The sequence below is a fragment of the Girardinichthys multiradiatus genome, chromosome 8 (genome assembly GCF_021462225.1).
Source record: "Girardinichthys multiradiatus isolate DD_20200921_A chromosome 8, DD_fGirMul_XY1, whole genome shotgun sequence".
Classification (NCBI taxonomy): Eukaryota; Metazoa; Chordata; class Actinopteri; order Cyprinodontiformes; family Goodeidae; genus Girardinichthys; species Girardinichthys multiradiatus.
The window spans coordinates 32,160,430-32,177,913 of NC_061801.1; the positions used below are offsets into that span (position 1 = coordinate 32,160,430).

Here is a 17,484-nt window from a genome sequence, read left to right on the forward strand (position 1 = left end):
GATCTCAGTTGGAAAAAAGTCATGCTGGATATCCTTGCTGATATGGAATGGTTAATGTCTTAGGAACAAAAGGAGGTCACAGTATATGATAACAATGATCAAACTGCAGAGGACTTAATCCCAAATCATAGAGAAATTTCAACTGAAAAACTGATGCGGAAGGCTAGTCCAATTTGGTGAAATGTCATTGCAGCAACTCAAAATGATACTTAGCATTTTGTATGGCCCCCACATGCTTGTGTACTGCTTGACAACGTTGGGTCATGCTCTTTATGAGATGACAGATGGTGTCCTGGGGTATTTCCTCCCAGATCCTGACAAGGGCAACACTGAACTCCTGAAAAGTCTGAGGTGCAACTTGGTGACGTCCGATGAACCTAAACACAATTTCCTAGAGATGCTCTATTGGATTTAGGTTAGAGGAGCATGGAGGCCAGTCAATGGTATCAACTTTTTGACTGCCTGCATACTCTTGCCACATTATCACACACGAGGAGGAACCCAGGACCCACTGCAACAGCAAAGGGTCTAACAGTGGGTCTAAGGTTTTCATCCCCATACTTAATGGCAGCCAGGGTCCAATTGTTTATCCTGTACAGGTCTGTGCCGTCCTCCGTGGCTTTGCTTTCTCAGAACAACACTGACCCACCAACAAACCGATTATGCTGAACAGTTTTGCAGACAGCAGAACATTCACCGCAGCTTCTCCAGACCCTTTCACGTCAGTCACATGAGCTCAGAAAGAACCTTCTCTCATGTGTGAAAAGAACAGGGAACTAGTGCAGAACCTGCCAATTCTGGTGTTCTCTGGCAAGTAGCAGTCAATCGCCGCGATACCGGGCAGTGAGCTCAGGGTCTTTTAGAGGACGTTGGGCCCTCAGACCACTTTTATGAAGTGTGTTTCTTATGGTTTGGTCAGACACATTCATGCCAGTGGCCCACTGGAGGTCATTTTGTATGGCTCAGGAAGCACTCATCCTGTTCCTCTTTGGACAAAGAAGTGGATAAGGGTCCTGCTGATGGGTTAAGGACCGCCCTGTGCAGCTCTCCTAAAGTAACTGCCATTCTCCTGGAATCCCCTCCATACTCTTAAGACTGCTGGGAGATGTGTGCCATACTGGTGTAGTTGGTCTGCCTGTGTAACCTCTGTTGGGTCTGGGGATCACCTCATGCTACCTGTAGTGACACTGACGTTGGTCAACTGCCAAACTACTAAAGAGCAGCCACAAAACATTTGGACATTGACTGTGGTCTCCATCTGCAAAGCCATTCCTGTTTTTGGCCTCATCTCATTGGTGCCCCTTTCGTGCACCTGTTGTTTAATTTCATTAACACCAAAACAGCTGACATTGATTAACAACCCCCTCTACTACTGAAGTGACCAGATCAATATTCCAGAAGTTTAACTTACTTGATATTATATATGAAAAGTGTTCCTTTATTTTCTTTAGCAGTGTATATGTCAACTGGTACATCTCAAAAAAATTGGAATATCGTGAAAACGTTCAATGTTTTTTGTTACTCTTTTTAGAAAGTAAAAAAAACAATATTTTCAACAGAAATGTCAGGCTTCTGCACTGTATGTCTTTATATGCACTCAATACTTGGCTGTGCTTGCAGTAATGAGGAGTGGCATGGAGGCGATCATCAGCATTGTTGGGTCTCAAGCCTCTCTTCTTCCTCTTGACTTTGCACTGTAGCCTCTCTCTGAGGTACGGGTCAGGTGTTTTTGCTGGCCAATCAAAAACAGTACCACCATGGTCATTAAACCAGCTTAAAGTACCTTTTGGGAGTGTGGACAGATGCCAAGTCCCCCTGGAAAATGAAATCATCATCTTCATGAAGCTTGTCAGCAGAAGGAAGCATGAAGTGCTCAAAAATGTTCTGGTAGACTGCAGCATTGACTGCATCAACTTCAGAAAAGCACTCTGTGACCTTTTGTGGCTTACCTTCCTTGTGTAAGGGGGCAATGGCTGTCTTCAGGACATCTGTCAAGTCACGAATCTTCCCCATGATTGTATAGGACATAATATGGCTATTACATAACATTTATGCTTTAAAAATGTGTTGTTTTTTTTTTTGGTGTTATGTAATATTCACATTTTTTGAGACAATGAATGTTTGGTTTTTGTTCTCTGTTAAGCCATACTGATCAAAATTAAATTAAACAAAGGGTTTGAAATATTTCATTTGTTGTAATGAATATATAATATAAGAATAACTTTTTGAAATGAGTTCCACAAAATATTGAACTTTTTCACGATATTCAAATTCTTTGAGAGGTTTATATATATATATATATATATATATATATATATATATACACTTAAGAGACCAGCTGTTCACATCTGTGATTTCATTCTTTTAAGTTGAAACACTCCATGTTTCCCATCAGTTTGCTTTTTTTTCTTGATCATGTTTTCCACTTGTCCTGTGTGTGTGTGTGTGTGTGTGTTTGTGTCTGTAGCAATTGCTCAGAACTGTGGGGTCTAGGCTCAGGCCACACGATAGAGCAGTGGGACTCCACAGGCATGTACGGATACCCTGACCATAGCAGGTGAATACACTCGCATGCACTGTCATACATCTTCTGATCCGCAAAAATAAGGCTCACTTGTCGCTTTAAAACATACATTATCATTGTAAAGTGCATTGTGTTCTGCTTTCCATTAACTTTCATTATTGTTTATGTTGGTTTTCAAAAATTAGCAAATTGAGTAGTGAGAAGAGTCTAAAGGTGTTTATTTTAATTCATGCATACCTAATTTTCTGCACCAATCAGCCATACCATTTTAGCAGTGTGGTCCATCTTCTGCTACCAAATCACTCTGACCTGTTATGGGTAACATCAGAATGGTATTTTTAGAGTTTGAAGTAAAGTTTTGTTTTGTTTTTATTTCAACAGTTTTTGTGTTTTGATTGTTGGTTCCTGATGAGCGCTGCAACCTTAGGGACTCACTGATGTAGCGTAAAGGAATATAAGTGTTATAGGTTATAGTGTAAGTCTAAGTAACATCTATACTGCATAACAAATTAGGCAGACTAGTACTAACATTTGTCACATTTCAACTGTGATGTATGAAAATGTGTTACTAAGTCGTTTTTTGTTTTTGTCAAACAAAAATCTGAAAAGTGTGGCCAACATTTATAACGAGCCACCAGTACAAACCATTCTGAGTCAATACTTTTGAGAACCGCCTTTCACCGTAATTAAATCTAGAGACTGATAGTTGTGCCTAATATATGCAAAATTACTTACTTTCAGTCTGATTGGATGCGGAGTACCTGCGAACAGACATTTTCACACATTCTCAGTTGGTATTCAGGCAAGACTTTGATTAGACCAGTTTTGTTATTTGTATATCCCTGAGTAATACCTTAATAGATTCCATCAAACAGCACAAACACCTTTTAGTGATTGTCTACAGTCCTACTGCTGGCCATGCTTTTTCTGTAGTGTCTTACTGCTGGAAGGTGAACGTGTGCCTCAGTCTAAGGTTTGCTTTCCATAGTCGCTTTGTTTTGTTTCAATACCTACTGTATTGTTTTTAACCAAGTTTAAATCCCACTCAGGTTATTTTTTTACTAGAGCTACTTGCAGGATGTCTGAGGGAAATTGGTTGTGCTTTGTTTAGAGGTCTTAGAGTAAAGGGGGTTACATATGCACACCACACTTCTTGGATTTGTTTTTTGTTAATTGAAAACTGTGTCATTCCCTTCCACTTCACAATCCGGTGCTACTATTTGTAGTTTTGTTTCATACAATTCCAAGTAAATACATTAAGGGTAACAGTGCAATTTTTCAAAATGATGAGTTTGGCTTAGTTATGACAAAGTGGTGTGTTATTTTTATAAGAATCAGATTAGTTATGTGATTTTTATCTTTTTTCCAGTCTAAATATATACAGGCGAAAATGATTGAACTTGAATATAGAATGTACAGTCATTAATGAAAAAGGTGGCTTTATAACTGGAAAAGTGTTCAAATATTAAGTACACCTGAAAAATCTGGTATTTTTAAAATAGTAAAATGTTACTTTTTTATTATGACTGGTAAGGTCCTGATTTCTACCAGATGGAAAGTTTAGTTTTTTTAATAGTTTTATTTGTTTATCCCTGAGTACTACCTTAATAGATTCAATCAAACAGCACATACACCTTTTGTGATTGTCTACAGTCCTATTGCATTTTTCTGAGTCATTGAGCTATCTCCCTGTTTCCTTCCTCATCATATCAGGTCACTTGATGGCCGTCTTCAGGTTTCTCATCGCAAAGGCCTGCCTCATGTCATCTACTGCCGTCTGTGGAGATGGCCTGACCTCCACAGCCACCATGAGCTGAGGGCCATTGACACTTGCCAATATGCATTCAACCTCAAGAAAGATGAAGTTTGTGTCAATCCTTACCACTACCAGAGAGTAGAGACCCCTGGTAATGATCATTGAAAAAAGATTAAGCTTTCAAATGAATAATTCTGTATTAGCAGGCCTGGGAAAGTTCATGTAATTTTTGTGTATCGGAGCCTTATCAATGCAGTATCTACATAACGTTTTGCAAATACGTTGTTTCTGTCTCAAGTTTGACTTGCAGAGAAAAAAACCCCACAATTCTCTCACGTTTCTTCTTAGTGCTGCCTCCTGTGTTGGTGCCACGCCACACAGAGATTCTGACAGAGCTTCCTCCTCTAGATGACTTCACAAACTCTATTCCTGAAAACACCAACTTTCCTGCAGGCATAGATCCCCCTAACAACTATATACCAGGTTTGTATAAAGGGGGTGGGGGCTTTTTACCCCCTTCCTTCATAATTTGTCTGTATGCTCCTATATAATCCTTAGAAAACATTATGGGAAACATCTTTGGATAATAATCACTTCATTATTTAAAATACTTGTTATCCTTTATTGTTAAAGGATTTTACTTAAAATAAACCATGACTAAACGTCTGCCTTAATAGTTAGACATGAAAACTTAAATAATATTTACTAAAAGCAACTAGCAACTGATTATATACACAAACCCATTAGCTTAAAAAGGGAGGTTTACCCTGTTGTTTTGTTTTTTTTTTTGTTTTATACATGCAAAGCTCTGCAGCTATAGCACTGTTCAGCTCCTTACTGATTTGTTTGAAAGAAACTGAATGTATTAAATCATGTGCTGTTTATAGACACCCCTCCTCCGGGCTACATGAGTGAAGATGGAGAGACCAGCGACCAGCAAATGAATCAAAGTATGGAATCAGGTAGATTAGTTGATCGTTGTGGTTAGGGGTTGCTGCAAATCCCACTGCTTGGAAACATACAAACTATTAGGGTGACCTTTCAGACATGTTAAAGTTTTATTGTTTATGAAAATATGTGACTCAATATCTCGGCGAGTTCAGATTTCTAAAAGTGCATCAATCATAATTTTGTGGCCGATTTCCGTTCTTCATTTAAATATGTGATTAGTGCACCTAGTATTACTGAAATAGTAGTTTCTGTGTGTATTCTCTAGAGAATGTTTACCCTTACCTTAACTCTAATATTTCTTAATGACTGCCAAATGGGTGACTTTGAATCTTTTTCACCTAGTAGCAAAGTTCACACTGAAGACGCTTATGATTGGTATATTCACTGATTGAAAAAAGTTTGCATTTTGGATTTTGTTTTATTTCTGACCTACCAGCAAGGGCCAACCCAGCTGAATAATCAACAAGTTTTTTGGTACATATCTACAGATTTCTATAAATTATAGGAAAAAGTCCATCTGACTCATTTAATTACCTAAATCCATCTCCCCAACCAACAATTAAAGTGTTTAGTGGCTTTGCATGAAACAAAAGAGGCAAGCAAAGAACATCACTGGATATTGATTCGGCCCCAGCTTATTGGTAGAAACCCCACTGCTAGCTCTGAAATGTCCCAGTTACAAACCAGTCATAGCAAATGTACAGTCATTAACAGCAAAATACAACTAGTCCCAAACTGGAAGAAAAAAAAAATGTTTTTCACAGTAACAGCATTATTACCTTAAGTAATTTGATTTTAAAAGAATGGAATAAGTAGAAATAATGGTTTTCCCACCAGGCTCACCAGCAGAAATGTCACCAAGCGCTCTGTCACCTGTCAGTCATGGCCTAGGTAAGTTAACTTCTTAAAATAATTTTATTGCTTTGGAAATGAATGGATCACAGAAGCAGTTCGGGGTTCTAAAATACAAATAAAACAAACGTTTCCTTTTGTTCTCCTCTCAGACCTTCAGCCAGTCACCTACAGTGAACCCGCTTTCTGGTGCTCTATAGCTTACTACGAGCTGAATCAGCGGGTTGGTGAGACGTTCCACGCCTCACAGCCATCTCTGACCGTCGACGGCTTCACCGATCCCTCCAACTCTGAACGCTTCTGTTTAGGCCTTCTCAGCAATGTTAACAGAAATGCCACTGTGGAGATGACAAGGAGGCATATAGGTATGGACACACACATAAGAAAGGGATTAGTTATTACTAAGGATTGTCACTTCTTTCATGTGGCTGACGATAAGTGCAATATGTGGGGCAGGGGCACTGCTCACCTTCTCTTACATCTCAAGAAAAGGTCTTTTATACTGTAGGAACATTGCTGTGAATTTGTTTTTTTTTTAAATCTTAACTTTTTAAAACCCTGATATACCTTCACTTATGTAACCAGTTCATTCCTCAAAGCTATTCACTGTGTTTTAAAGGATCTGCATTTAGTGTTGATGTAATTGATGCAAGTCCTTACAAATTCTAGAGTTACAGGTTTTGAAGTAGAACAAGATCGTTTTATTTGAGTGGCCATTAAAGCAGTGAAATGTCTCTATACTACACTCCCAAAATCTCAACTGTCTCAGCATTGATGTGTGTCATGATTTGTGGGACCCCCCGGATAAGACCCAGTTACTATTCCAGCAGTTAAACGTTAATATTTTCTACCCAGAAGGCTAAATGCTTAAGAAGAAAATCTAGAATTTTAAGTTTGGAACACTATGAAATTGTTCAATTTAGATTGTGTATGAATGAAATGTGAACAAAAGCCTTCATATGGGGTAAGAACGCTGTATACGTTCTTATGCTTATAAATAAAGCATTGTTCTTATTTTTATGAAATACAAAACTAAAACATAGAATATAGTGAGTGGAGTTATACAATGATGTACAGTTGGTGGCGGTATGCACCTCTGAATTTGTTGCACACTGCCAGCAGAAGAAGAAGCAGCAGCAGCACTAGCGCCAAGATGATGGACCAAGAGCATATATTAACAACATTAAGACATTTATACACCTTTTGACATTACCTGGCTTTGTACCTTAGTCTCTTGGTGCACATTTAGACTTTTGTATTTAGGCACAAAAGTTACATTTTGGTCTCCTCTGACCAGAGCATATGCTTTGACGTGGCAAATGAGACTACTTATGGCTTTTTCTTTTGCTAACTGCTTTGTTTTGCAACTCTTCTATTAAGACCAAACTATTTTTGTGCACTAGTGTTGTACGGTTGACAGGTTTTCCAGTCCAATCTTCAGAGTTACCACAAGTCTCTCGATTGCTTCTGTGAATAATGCTCTTCTTGCCTGGTCTTGCCAGTTAAGGTGGATGGTCATGTCTTTGTATGGATCTTTTCATTTCTGGATGATGGATTGAACAGTTCTGACACGTTCAGAGATTGTGGTATTATTTTGTAACCTAACACTGCTTTTGACTTCTCCATAACTATATCCCTGACCTGTTTGGTGTTTAACTTGTTCTTCCTGATGCTGTATGTTTGGTATTTTTCTCCAGTAAATCTTTGAGGTCGTCACTGAACAGTTGGGTTTATACTGAGATTAAATTACTTGTACATAGACTAATAAAGTTACTTCTAAGGACAATTGGTTGCGCATGACTTTAGAATCAGAATCAGCTTTATAGCCAAGTTCGTACATACAAACAAGGAATTTGACTCCGGTACACTTTGCTCTTTGGTTTTTGTTTTTGCATTACAGAATATACATATTTACAATATACACATATATCATAAAAAGGTGCATTTGCAACATCTGTATGCTGTTGTTTTGTACTCTATTGAATGTTCATCAGAGAAACAGCCTGGGGGAAGAAACTGTCTCTGTGGTAGCTGTTTTTTTAGCAGACAGTGCTCTGTAGCGCCACCTGAAGGTAAAAGCCTAAACAGTTTATGTGCAGGGTGTGCAGGGTCTGCAGAGATTTTAGCAGCTCTTTTTCTGATCCTAGACCTGTATAAGTCCTGGATGGAGGGAAGGTCAGCTCTGATTATTCTCTCTGCATTCCTGATTATTCATTGCAATCTGGACTTGTCCTGTTTTGTGGATGATCCAAACCACACTGAGATGGATGAAGACAGGACAGATTGAATGATGGCAATGTAGAAGATGACCAGCAGCTCCTGTGGAAGGTTGAACTTCTTGAGTTGCCTCAGGAAGTACAGTCTCTGCTGGGCCTTCTTTCGAACAGTGTCTATGTGTGAAGACCATCTCAGGTCCTCAGAGATGGTGGTTCCTAAGAACCTGAAGTGGTCCACGGCCGATACAGTGTTGTTGAGGATGGTGAGGGGGGTGTATGGGGGTGGTGTTCTCCGAAAATCCACCACCATTTCCACAGTCTTGAGTGGGTTCAGTTCAAGGTAGTTCTGACCGCACCAGTGTACCAGCCGATCCACCTGCTGTCTGTATGCAGACTCATCACCGTCCTGGATCAGTCCAATGACAGTGGTGTCGTCTGCAAACTTAAGGAGTTTCACGGACGAGTCCGATGAGGTGCAGTCATTTATGTACAGAGAGAACAGGAGTGGGGATAGAACACACCCCTGGGGGGCACCAGTACTTATTGATCTGGATCGGGAGAAGATGCTCCCCAGTCTCACCTGCTGCTGTCGGTCTGTCAGGAAGCTGTTGATCCACTGACAGGTGGAGGCTGGGACGTTGAGCTGGGTGAGCTTCTGGTGGAGGATGTCTGGTATGATGGTGTTGAAGGCCAAGCTGAAGTCTCCAGACAGGATCCTGGCGTACGTCCCTGGGTGGTCGAGGTGTTGCAGGATGAAGTGTAGACCTAAGTTAACAGCATCATCTGCTGACCTGTTTGCTCGGTAAGCAAACTGCAGGGGGTCCAGCAGGGGGCCTGTGATGTCTTTCAGGTGCTTCAACACCAGCCGCTCAAAGGATTTCATGACCACAGACATCAGGGCTACAGGCCTGTAGTCATTTATCCTACGATGGTGGGTTTCTTGGGAACCGGGATGATGGTGGATCGTTTGAAGCAGGAGGGGACCTCACATTTCTCCAGTGACTTGTTGAAGATCCTTGTGACGATCGTAGCGAGTTGATTTGCACAAGCTTTCAGGCATGATGGGGAGATGTTATCAGATCCTCCAGCTTTCTTTGTTTTCATGCGCTGAAAGAGCCTATTTACATCTTCCTCGGAGATCTTTAGTGCAGGCAGAGGATCTGAAGGTAGGGGGTTGGTTGCTTTAAGGGAGGAATTTGTTTCTGAATGGGATGTGGAGGAGATGATATGAGGTGTGAACGGCTTCCTGTCATGTTTGCAGTAGAAGCCATTCAGACGGTTGGCCAGGAGACGACTCTGTTCAGGATGGGTGGAGGGGCTCTTGTAGGCAGTCAGGTTTCTCAGACCAGTCCATACAGCTGAAGTGTCACCAGTAGAAAGGCTGTTCTTAAGCTTCTCAATATAGCTTCTCTTAGCTGCTTTGATCTCTTTTGTTAGTCTGTTCCCAGCCTGCCTGTACCGCGCCCAATCTCCACTGCTGTGAGCTTCTTCCTTATCCCTGCGCAGATTCCTGAGATGTGGAGTAAACCATGGCTTGTTATTCCCAAAGGTGCAGAAGGTCTTGGTCTTCACACACATGTCCTCACAGAAACTGATGTATGATGTCACCACATCAGTTAGTTGGTTTAGGTCAGTGGCTGACGTTTCAAAAACAGTCCAGTCTGTGCATTCAAAGCAGCCCTGTAGCGTCTGCTTTGATTCCTCAGTTCACTTTTTAACAGTGTGAACCACGGGTTTGGAAGCTCTTAGTCTCTGTCTGTAGGTTGGGATGAGGTGGATTAGATAATGATCCGAAAAACCCAGAGCAGCTCTGGTAACAGCATGATATGATTCCTTTAAAGCTGTTTATGCAGGGATATTAAAGTAATCCGGGCTGAATACATTTGCATTAGGCACCTTTTAGAATTTTTATTTATAAAAACTTTCCAAAACTGTGTCACCACGGTCCTTTGTATGTTACTTGGTGTTGGTCTAACACATAACATCCAAATAAGATGCACTGAAATATAAGTTCAAGGGGTATAAATACATTTGAAAGACTAATTAGTTTAATTATTTAAGATTATGACCCTTTTATCTCAATAGATTTTTTTTCCTTCCTATCATCTTATATGTTTTGTCTACAATTCTGCAGGTCGTGGTGTCAGGTTGTATTACATCGGTGGGGAGGTCTTTGCAGAGTGCCTCAGTGACAGTGCCATCTTTGTCCAGAGTCCCAACTGTAACCAGCGATACGGGTGGCACCCAGCTACTGTCTGCAAGATACCACCAGGTACAGTAAATATACTTTAATTTACTAAAATTTACTATAATTTAACTTTACTCCATCTCTGTCTGTATGTTCTTTTTGGTAGCTTGTTTTAAAACAATCGTCACGGTCCATAATCACTCACTGATACAAATAAACTGAAGCTAGAAGAAAACCACAAAGAGCCTGCACTATGTGACAGTATTTGTCACACACTCACCCACACACTGACTCATGTGTACCCATCTTACTTTGAACATTTAATTCATCTCCAATTAGAATGTGTGAGCACTATTGTCGCTGAGGTTATAGGGAACTGTACAGAGAATTGTAAAAATTAAACATCAGGTTGTTGCACAGGTTTAGGGATGGGCCTTCGCAGCCAACCCACTCACACTTAATAATTGTTGTTTCTTCATTTGTGTTTACAGAAAGTGAATTCAACAGTTCTGTAATACAATTGCCATATTTTTATAAAAAGTTTGTTCCTATTTTCAAAAATGTTTTTTTTTGCATGTTAAAATTTGAAGATACTTGTGCCTTACATGTGTCTCTTCTTTTTAGGCTGTAATCTGAAGATTTTTAACAACCAAGAGTTTGCAGCACTGCTAGCCCAGTCAGTCAATCAGGGCTTTGAGGCAGTATACCAACTAACTAGAATGTGCACAATCAGAATGAGCTTCGTCAAGGGTTGGGGAGCAGAGTACAGGTCAGTTAAACTCTGACATTGTTCTATCATACATAACAACTATAGGCTTTTAAGATTTCTATCAGATCTGTGTTGCACTGTAAAAATTTCACAGTAACAAGATCTTGTTCCTGGCACGCTGAGCCTTTTAATTCATGGTCTTAACTTGGATTCAGTTTAAGTTAAAGGTGAATGTTTAATTTATACAGTACTTGTAGATGTAATTACACTGCAGTCCTTGAATTGCTTTTTTTTTTTTGTATTTTATTAGGAATTGTATTTTATAAACCAAATTATTAATTTGTGTGTCTGAGTCTTAGAATTAAATAAGGTTTGGAAATTGAGTAAGCCATTCCAACACATGTTTTGATCCAAATCCTTCTGGCTGTATGTTTACACCTTTTTGCATGGGTGGATGATGGCCCTCTGTCCCTGTCTTAACCCTTTACAGCCACTAAAGTATACAAGACTAAGGGACTAAGTACAAAAACTTGCCAAAGTTTTTTTTTTTTTTTTGGTTAAAAACAAAAATAAAATTGAAACACATGTACCATTGGTTGATGTTGGTGTATTACATTACAGACCTGATAAAATACATTTTGTTGTTGTAATGTGACAAACTCTTAAAAGGTTTAATGGTAAGCAATATGTATATGTGTTGAATGCTTTGAGTGGTTAGTATGACAGGATTTTGATAAATGTTAATGTCTTTTTCCTTTACTGTTTGGTATGTTTTCTTCACACAGGCGCCAGACTGTAACCAGCACTCCTTGTTGGATTGAGCTGCATCTCAACGGCCCCCTCCAGTGGTTGGATAAAGTGCTGACCCAGATGGGTTCCCCAACAGTGCGCTGCTCCAGTATGTCCTAAACGGAAATCCCTGCAAAGTCAGACTGACATTTCACAACGTTGAAACAGTTTGTCTTAAAGGAGACTACCATGCAGTCTTAAATAATTGTACTAACAACTTTTTAAAAACAAAACAAAAGCAAAGAACAAAATGTCATACAGTGGACCGGAAGATAGAGGAATGGCTTCTGTAAAGGACTACAATGAAATGTTGTCTGTGGAGCTGAATTTTCATCAACCTGATAGTTGAAATTGGCCCACAAAATCTGTATGAGAACTGAACAAAAAAAACCGAGTGATTTTCATTATGAACATCATCGTCATCTGGGCTCTGATCAAGAAACCTGCAGCAGGATGGAGCCTTACTGTCCTCAGGGACGCCACCTCAGTTTCGGGGATCAAGCACGACACCTAGTAATTCTGTCTAACCACTAGTTCAGCTCAACTCTTTGATTTCGTGTGAATAGTTCAGTTTACACAATGTTGACCAACTGCCACTCCAGCTTCATGTTTAACCAAAGCCAAACTCACTCTTTAGCATGACTTTTTCTGTCATCCTTCCCATTTAATCTTAGTTCTTGAGATCATAGACCGGATCATCCTGGACTGTGGTCTTCACGTCTTAAAGGAGAGAATTTGTCGGTGTTCACATTTTCACACGCACACAAATATAAAAACATCTGTGTTTTTGACACAGATCTTCCTCTGCAAACTTGATGTTAGTTTAAACATGTTTGTTCATTGGATGACGGGAAATTAAACTCCTATATTTAAATATATTTACAGCAGAATCAGTGTTTGCTCAGCACAGATTGATGTTGGATAAATTAAGAAATTTTAAGAGCAAGAAGAGCATACAACATGTCACCTCTCTGCACCTGCAGTAAACCAATCAAATGTTTTTTAACTAATTCTTTAATATCACAGTATTTAACCCACTCTGCATGCTCTTACACTTTCTCTTACATGCCGTACCAGTAGCTTTGTGTAGAGCTTCAACTTTGCTTCTTTCTGTCTGACATGCAATAAGAATTATCTCTGAGATTCCAAATGTTTAAAAAGATGCACAAGTCTATAATATTTTGAACTGATGGAGAGTTTCAAATTATAACAAATTATCATGAGGAAAAGTCCTCCAAAGTGGGACTTTAATCTATAAATCTATAAAATAGCTTCTATACTGTACTTGCACTGCCACAAGTTATGCACCCTTAAGAAAGTTGCCTTTGATGTCAAGTACAATATGCTCTGAACTGTCCATTTAAAGCCCACATATATTTTTCCCTCCCTCTCCATTGTCACTGTAGAGAATTTAGTTTTTTAAACAATCTAATTTGTTTGTTTGATTTCAATAAGATTTTTCATCTGAAAACCAGCAGTCTCTTTTGTCTTTTGGTACTTTTCAGTAAAGTATTCCAGCTTTAAGTGTTTAACAAGATAGTTATACTACACATTTACTGTTTTCTTTACTAAAAGGGTTTAGTGACATTTATTTTGTACCAGAATGTGCACCCTTCAACTTGAAAATTGGCTACTTGAATCATAGTGACAAGATCTTTGGTTGTAAATAAGCAGATTTTGTGTTTTTGTTTTTTATAGTTTATTGCATTGTTCTTACCAACCTTTCAGCAGCAGGGGTGTAACCAAAGACTAAACATGTGCAATGCATTTCAAGATTTGACTCACACATTACCTATTTAAGAACATGAATATAACTAAATAACTGACTTTCTGTTGTAATTCGACATGCTTTAACAATGAAGAAACAGTTTGTTGGCTTGTCTTACAACCCAGAACATTTTTGTATGCAGTAGGTATGGGCCGGTATGCGATTTCCACAATTTAACGTTGTATTAAAATAATAAAGTTTCAATGAATTAACTTAGAGATTTAATGCGATAATGCATAACCTGTCCATGTTAGAACATATCTGGTTGAACAACATAGGTATTAGTTATATTAGCTGTCATTTCTATCCATAACACATTTATTATTATTTTGATACATAAACTTAAGCCAAAATGATAAAATAAACACCTAACTTCAGTAGTATTTGTAGCGGATCATCATACATTTTTGCCATCCTGCTTTTTATTGAGTTACACAGGATGTATACCAAGATGATGTGAGCTGGCTTGTCAAGCTATCTCAATTGGTTGCTAGGCAGACATGCTGCTCGTAGCTTGCTAACTGTACCTATGAAACTGTCACTTTAGTAGAAGTGTTAGTACCACTGTTTTTGCCTCCACACCGTGGTGGGCTGTGCTTTCTGCAACCGGAAATACTTCAAAAGAGCTTCATGTAAACAATGAAAACGTGTAGAAGCATTTTCAGCCAGCTGACAAGTGCTGCACAGTAACAGGTGGGGGAGGGGCATGTAGTTTTATTTAATGCTCTGAACAGCTGGAGAGACTGGTTACTTCAGCACTTCTGTCATCTCATTAAAAAGACTTTAAGCCTGAGGAACGGTTTTCAAACCACAACTTTTAAAAGCTTTGGTCAAGAAAACTGGCCCATACCTATTTTGCATTGGAAAGCTCTCACCAGCATTAGTGCAACAACTGTTTCAGAACTGCATGCTAACACATGGTCAGTTTATTTTGAGTTGTTTACATGCACATATTCACCCCAGACTGTATTGCATTAATGCCGACATTAATGCATCAACTAAATATCTAAAAATGAAATCTGAAAATTCTAAATATGTCATTTGGACTCATATTTTCACATTCTATGTACTTTCCACAAACATAACAAAAAATAGTTGGTATGCATGCAAAAACCGAAGGGACAATTGCACATTGAAAATATGTTTGCTAAAACAAATTAAATTGCTAATGAAATCACTTGGGGTTTAGTTTTTCCTTTTTAAAAACTCTGCGGAAACTGGAACGGAAGGATTTGACTGCACCATTTTGAAATATTTGCATGCATAAAAGCAAATGCTAGCCCTGCAGAGTAACTTGTCTTAATGTTTATTTAACCCTCAATGACACACTGACATCATAAAAAGCTGTTTGTACTTTTTTTTTCCTCTTTTAAATTGGATTTAGGTTACTTATAACCTGAAACCAATGAAGTTGTATCTCTGTTTTGCATTTTTTCCACCTGTCTTTTATTTTGCTGGCCTAGCCAATGTCTTACAAACTGAAACTAAAATGTGTTTACTTTTCTTTCACAGATGACACAAGTGTTAGTTCTGTGCATTGACCTAAAAATGTTCATATTGTATGCCCAGAAAATATTCTTAATGGCTATACTTTTTTTATGTGCATATTGCCAGGATCCAGCAAGAGCCTTTGCGTTTGCTTGTATTGTCAGACCAACTAGCTGTTCTCGCTTTTCAAGGAAAGCTGGAACCAAATGCGGTTGTGAGAGACACTTTAACATATTCTGATGTCTGCATTCCTACATAAAGATCATGTAGTATTTTCTTCTTATTGTGATGACAATTGTGTATTCCAAAATTTGCATCTATCTGACTAATGTCAACAAAAGAGGCTTTTTGGATAAAGTGAAGTTCCTACAAGTCACTAGTGATGTTGTATAATGTTATATAGTTGTTACTTTTTATTTTTCCATACATGTTGTTCCCTCTGCTTGCTATGAACAGAGCATACTCACTAGAACGCAGCCTGTTAGAATTGATGTTCTTCAAACAATGATCTCCATAGGCTTTCCAGCTATCCAACATTTACGACTTCTTACAGTGTACACTAATAAAGCTGTTTTACTTCAATTGATAATTTTCTACTTTCGTTTCTCTTATTATTATGCCAATTTTAAGCCTACAGACCTAAAAGTGCATGTTACAGTGCCTTGCGAAAGTATTCGGCCCCCTTGAACTTGTCAACCTCTTGCCACATTTCAGGCTTCAAACATAAAGATATAAAATTCAAATTTTTTGTAAAGAATCAACAACAAGTGGGACACAATCGTGAAGTGGAATGAAATTTATTGGATGTGTCAAACTTTTTTAACAAATAAAACACTGAAAAGTGGGGCGTGCAATATTATTCGGACCCTTTACTTTCAGTGCAGCAAACTCACTCCAGACGTTCAGTGAGGATCTCTGAATGATCCAATGTTGTCCCAAATGACTGATGATGATAAATAGAATCCACCTGTGTGTAATCAAGTCTCTGTATAAATGCACCTCCTCTGTGATAGTCTCAGGCTTCTGTTCAAAGCGCAGAGAGCATCATGAAGACCAAGGAACACACCAGGCAGGTCCAAGATACTGTTGTGGAGAAGTTTAAAGCCGGATTTGGATACAAAAAGATTTCCCAAGCTTTAAACATCCCAAGGAGCACTGTGCAAGCAATCATATTGAAATGGAAGGAGTATCAGACCACTGCAAATCTACCAAGACCCGGCCGTCCCTCTAAACTTTCATCTCGAACAAGGAGAATACTGATCAGAGATGAAGCCAAGAGGCCCATGATCACTCTGGATGAACTGCAGAGATCTACAGCTGAGGTGGGAGAGTCTGTCCATAGGACAACAATCAGTCGTACACTGCTCAAATCTGGCCTTTATGGAAGAGTGGCAAGAAGAAAGCCATTTCTCAAAGATATCTATAAAAAGTCTCGTTTAAAGTTTGCCACAAGCCACTTGGGAGACACACCAAACATGTGGAAGAAGGTGCTCTGGTCAGATGAAACCAAAATCAAACTGGCCACAATGCAAAACGATATGTTTGGTGTAAAAGCAACACAGCTCATCACCCTGAACACACCATCCCCACTGTCAAACATGGTGGTGGCAGCATCATGGTTTGGGCCTGCTTTTTGTCAGCAGGGACAGGGAAGATGGTCAAAATTGATGGGAAGATGGATGGGGCCAAATACAGGACCATTCTGGAAGAAAACCTGTTGGAGTCTGCAAGAGACCTGAGACTGGGACAGAGATTTATCTTCCAACAAGACAATGATCCAAAACATAAAGCCAAATCTACAATGGAATGGTTCACAGATAAACGTATCCAGGTGTTGGAATGGCCAAGTCAAAGTCCAGACCTGAATCCAATCGAGAATCTGTGGAAAGAGCTGAAGACTACTGTTCACGAACGCTCTCCATCCAACCTCACTGAGCTCCAGCTGTTTTGCAAGGAAGAATGGGCAAGAATTTCAGACTCTCGATGTGTAAAACTGATAGAGACAAACCCCAAGCGACTTGCAGCTGTAATTGCAGCAAAGGATGGCGCTACAAAGTATTAACGCAAGGGGGCCGAATAATATTGCACGCCCCACTTTTCAGTTTTTTATTTGTTAAAAAAGTTTGACACATCCAATAAATTTTATTCCACTTCACGATTGTGTCCCACTTGTTGATTCTTCACAAATAATTTGAATTTTATATCTTTATGTTTGAATCCTGAAATGTGGCAAGAGGTTGACC

At 39.1% G+C, this 17,484-nt stretch overlaps 1 protein-coding gene across 3 annotated transcripts in view; it reads left to right on the forward strand.

The window, feature by feature from the left end:
• The window catches only part of smad2 (SMAD family member 2), a 28,994-nt gene extending 13,171 nt beyond the window's left edge, over positions 1 to 15,823 (forward strand). Inside the window, exons 3-11 of one of the 3 annotated variants that reach the window (XM_047373395.1) lie at positions 2,468 to 2,557; positions 4,238 to 4,431; positions 4,629 to 4,763; positions 5,168 to 5,242; positions 6,069 to 6,122; positions 6,236 to 6,448; positions 10,434 to 10,571; positions 11,112 to 11,256; positions 11,982 to 15,823. In XM_047373395.1, the coding sequence (XP_047229351.1) occupies positions 2,468 to 2,557; positions 4,238 to 4,431; positions 4,629 to 4,763; positions 5,168 to 5,242; positions 6,069 to 6,122; positions 6,236 to 6,448; positions 10,434 to 10,571; positions 11,112 to 11,256; positions 11,982 to 12,105 (1,168 nt within the window). In that variant the 3' untranslated portion in view covers positions 12,106 to 15,823. The remainder of the gene's footprint in view (positions 1 to 2,467; positions 2,558 to 4,237; positions 4,432 to 4,628; positions 4,764 to 5,167; positions 5,243 to 6,068; positions 6,123 to 6,235; positions 6,449 to 10,433; positions 10,572 to 11,111; positions 11,257 to 11,981) is intronic. The other 2 variants (XM_047373397.1, XM_047373398.1) reach the window with 2 other exon arrangements.
• Positions 15,824 to 17,484: the final 1,661 nt, after the last annotated feature.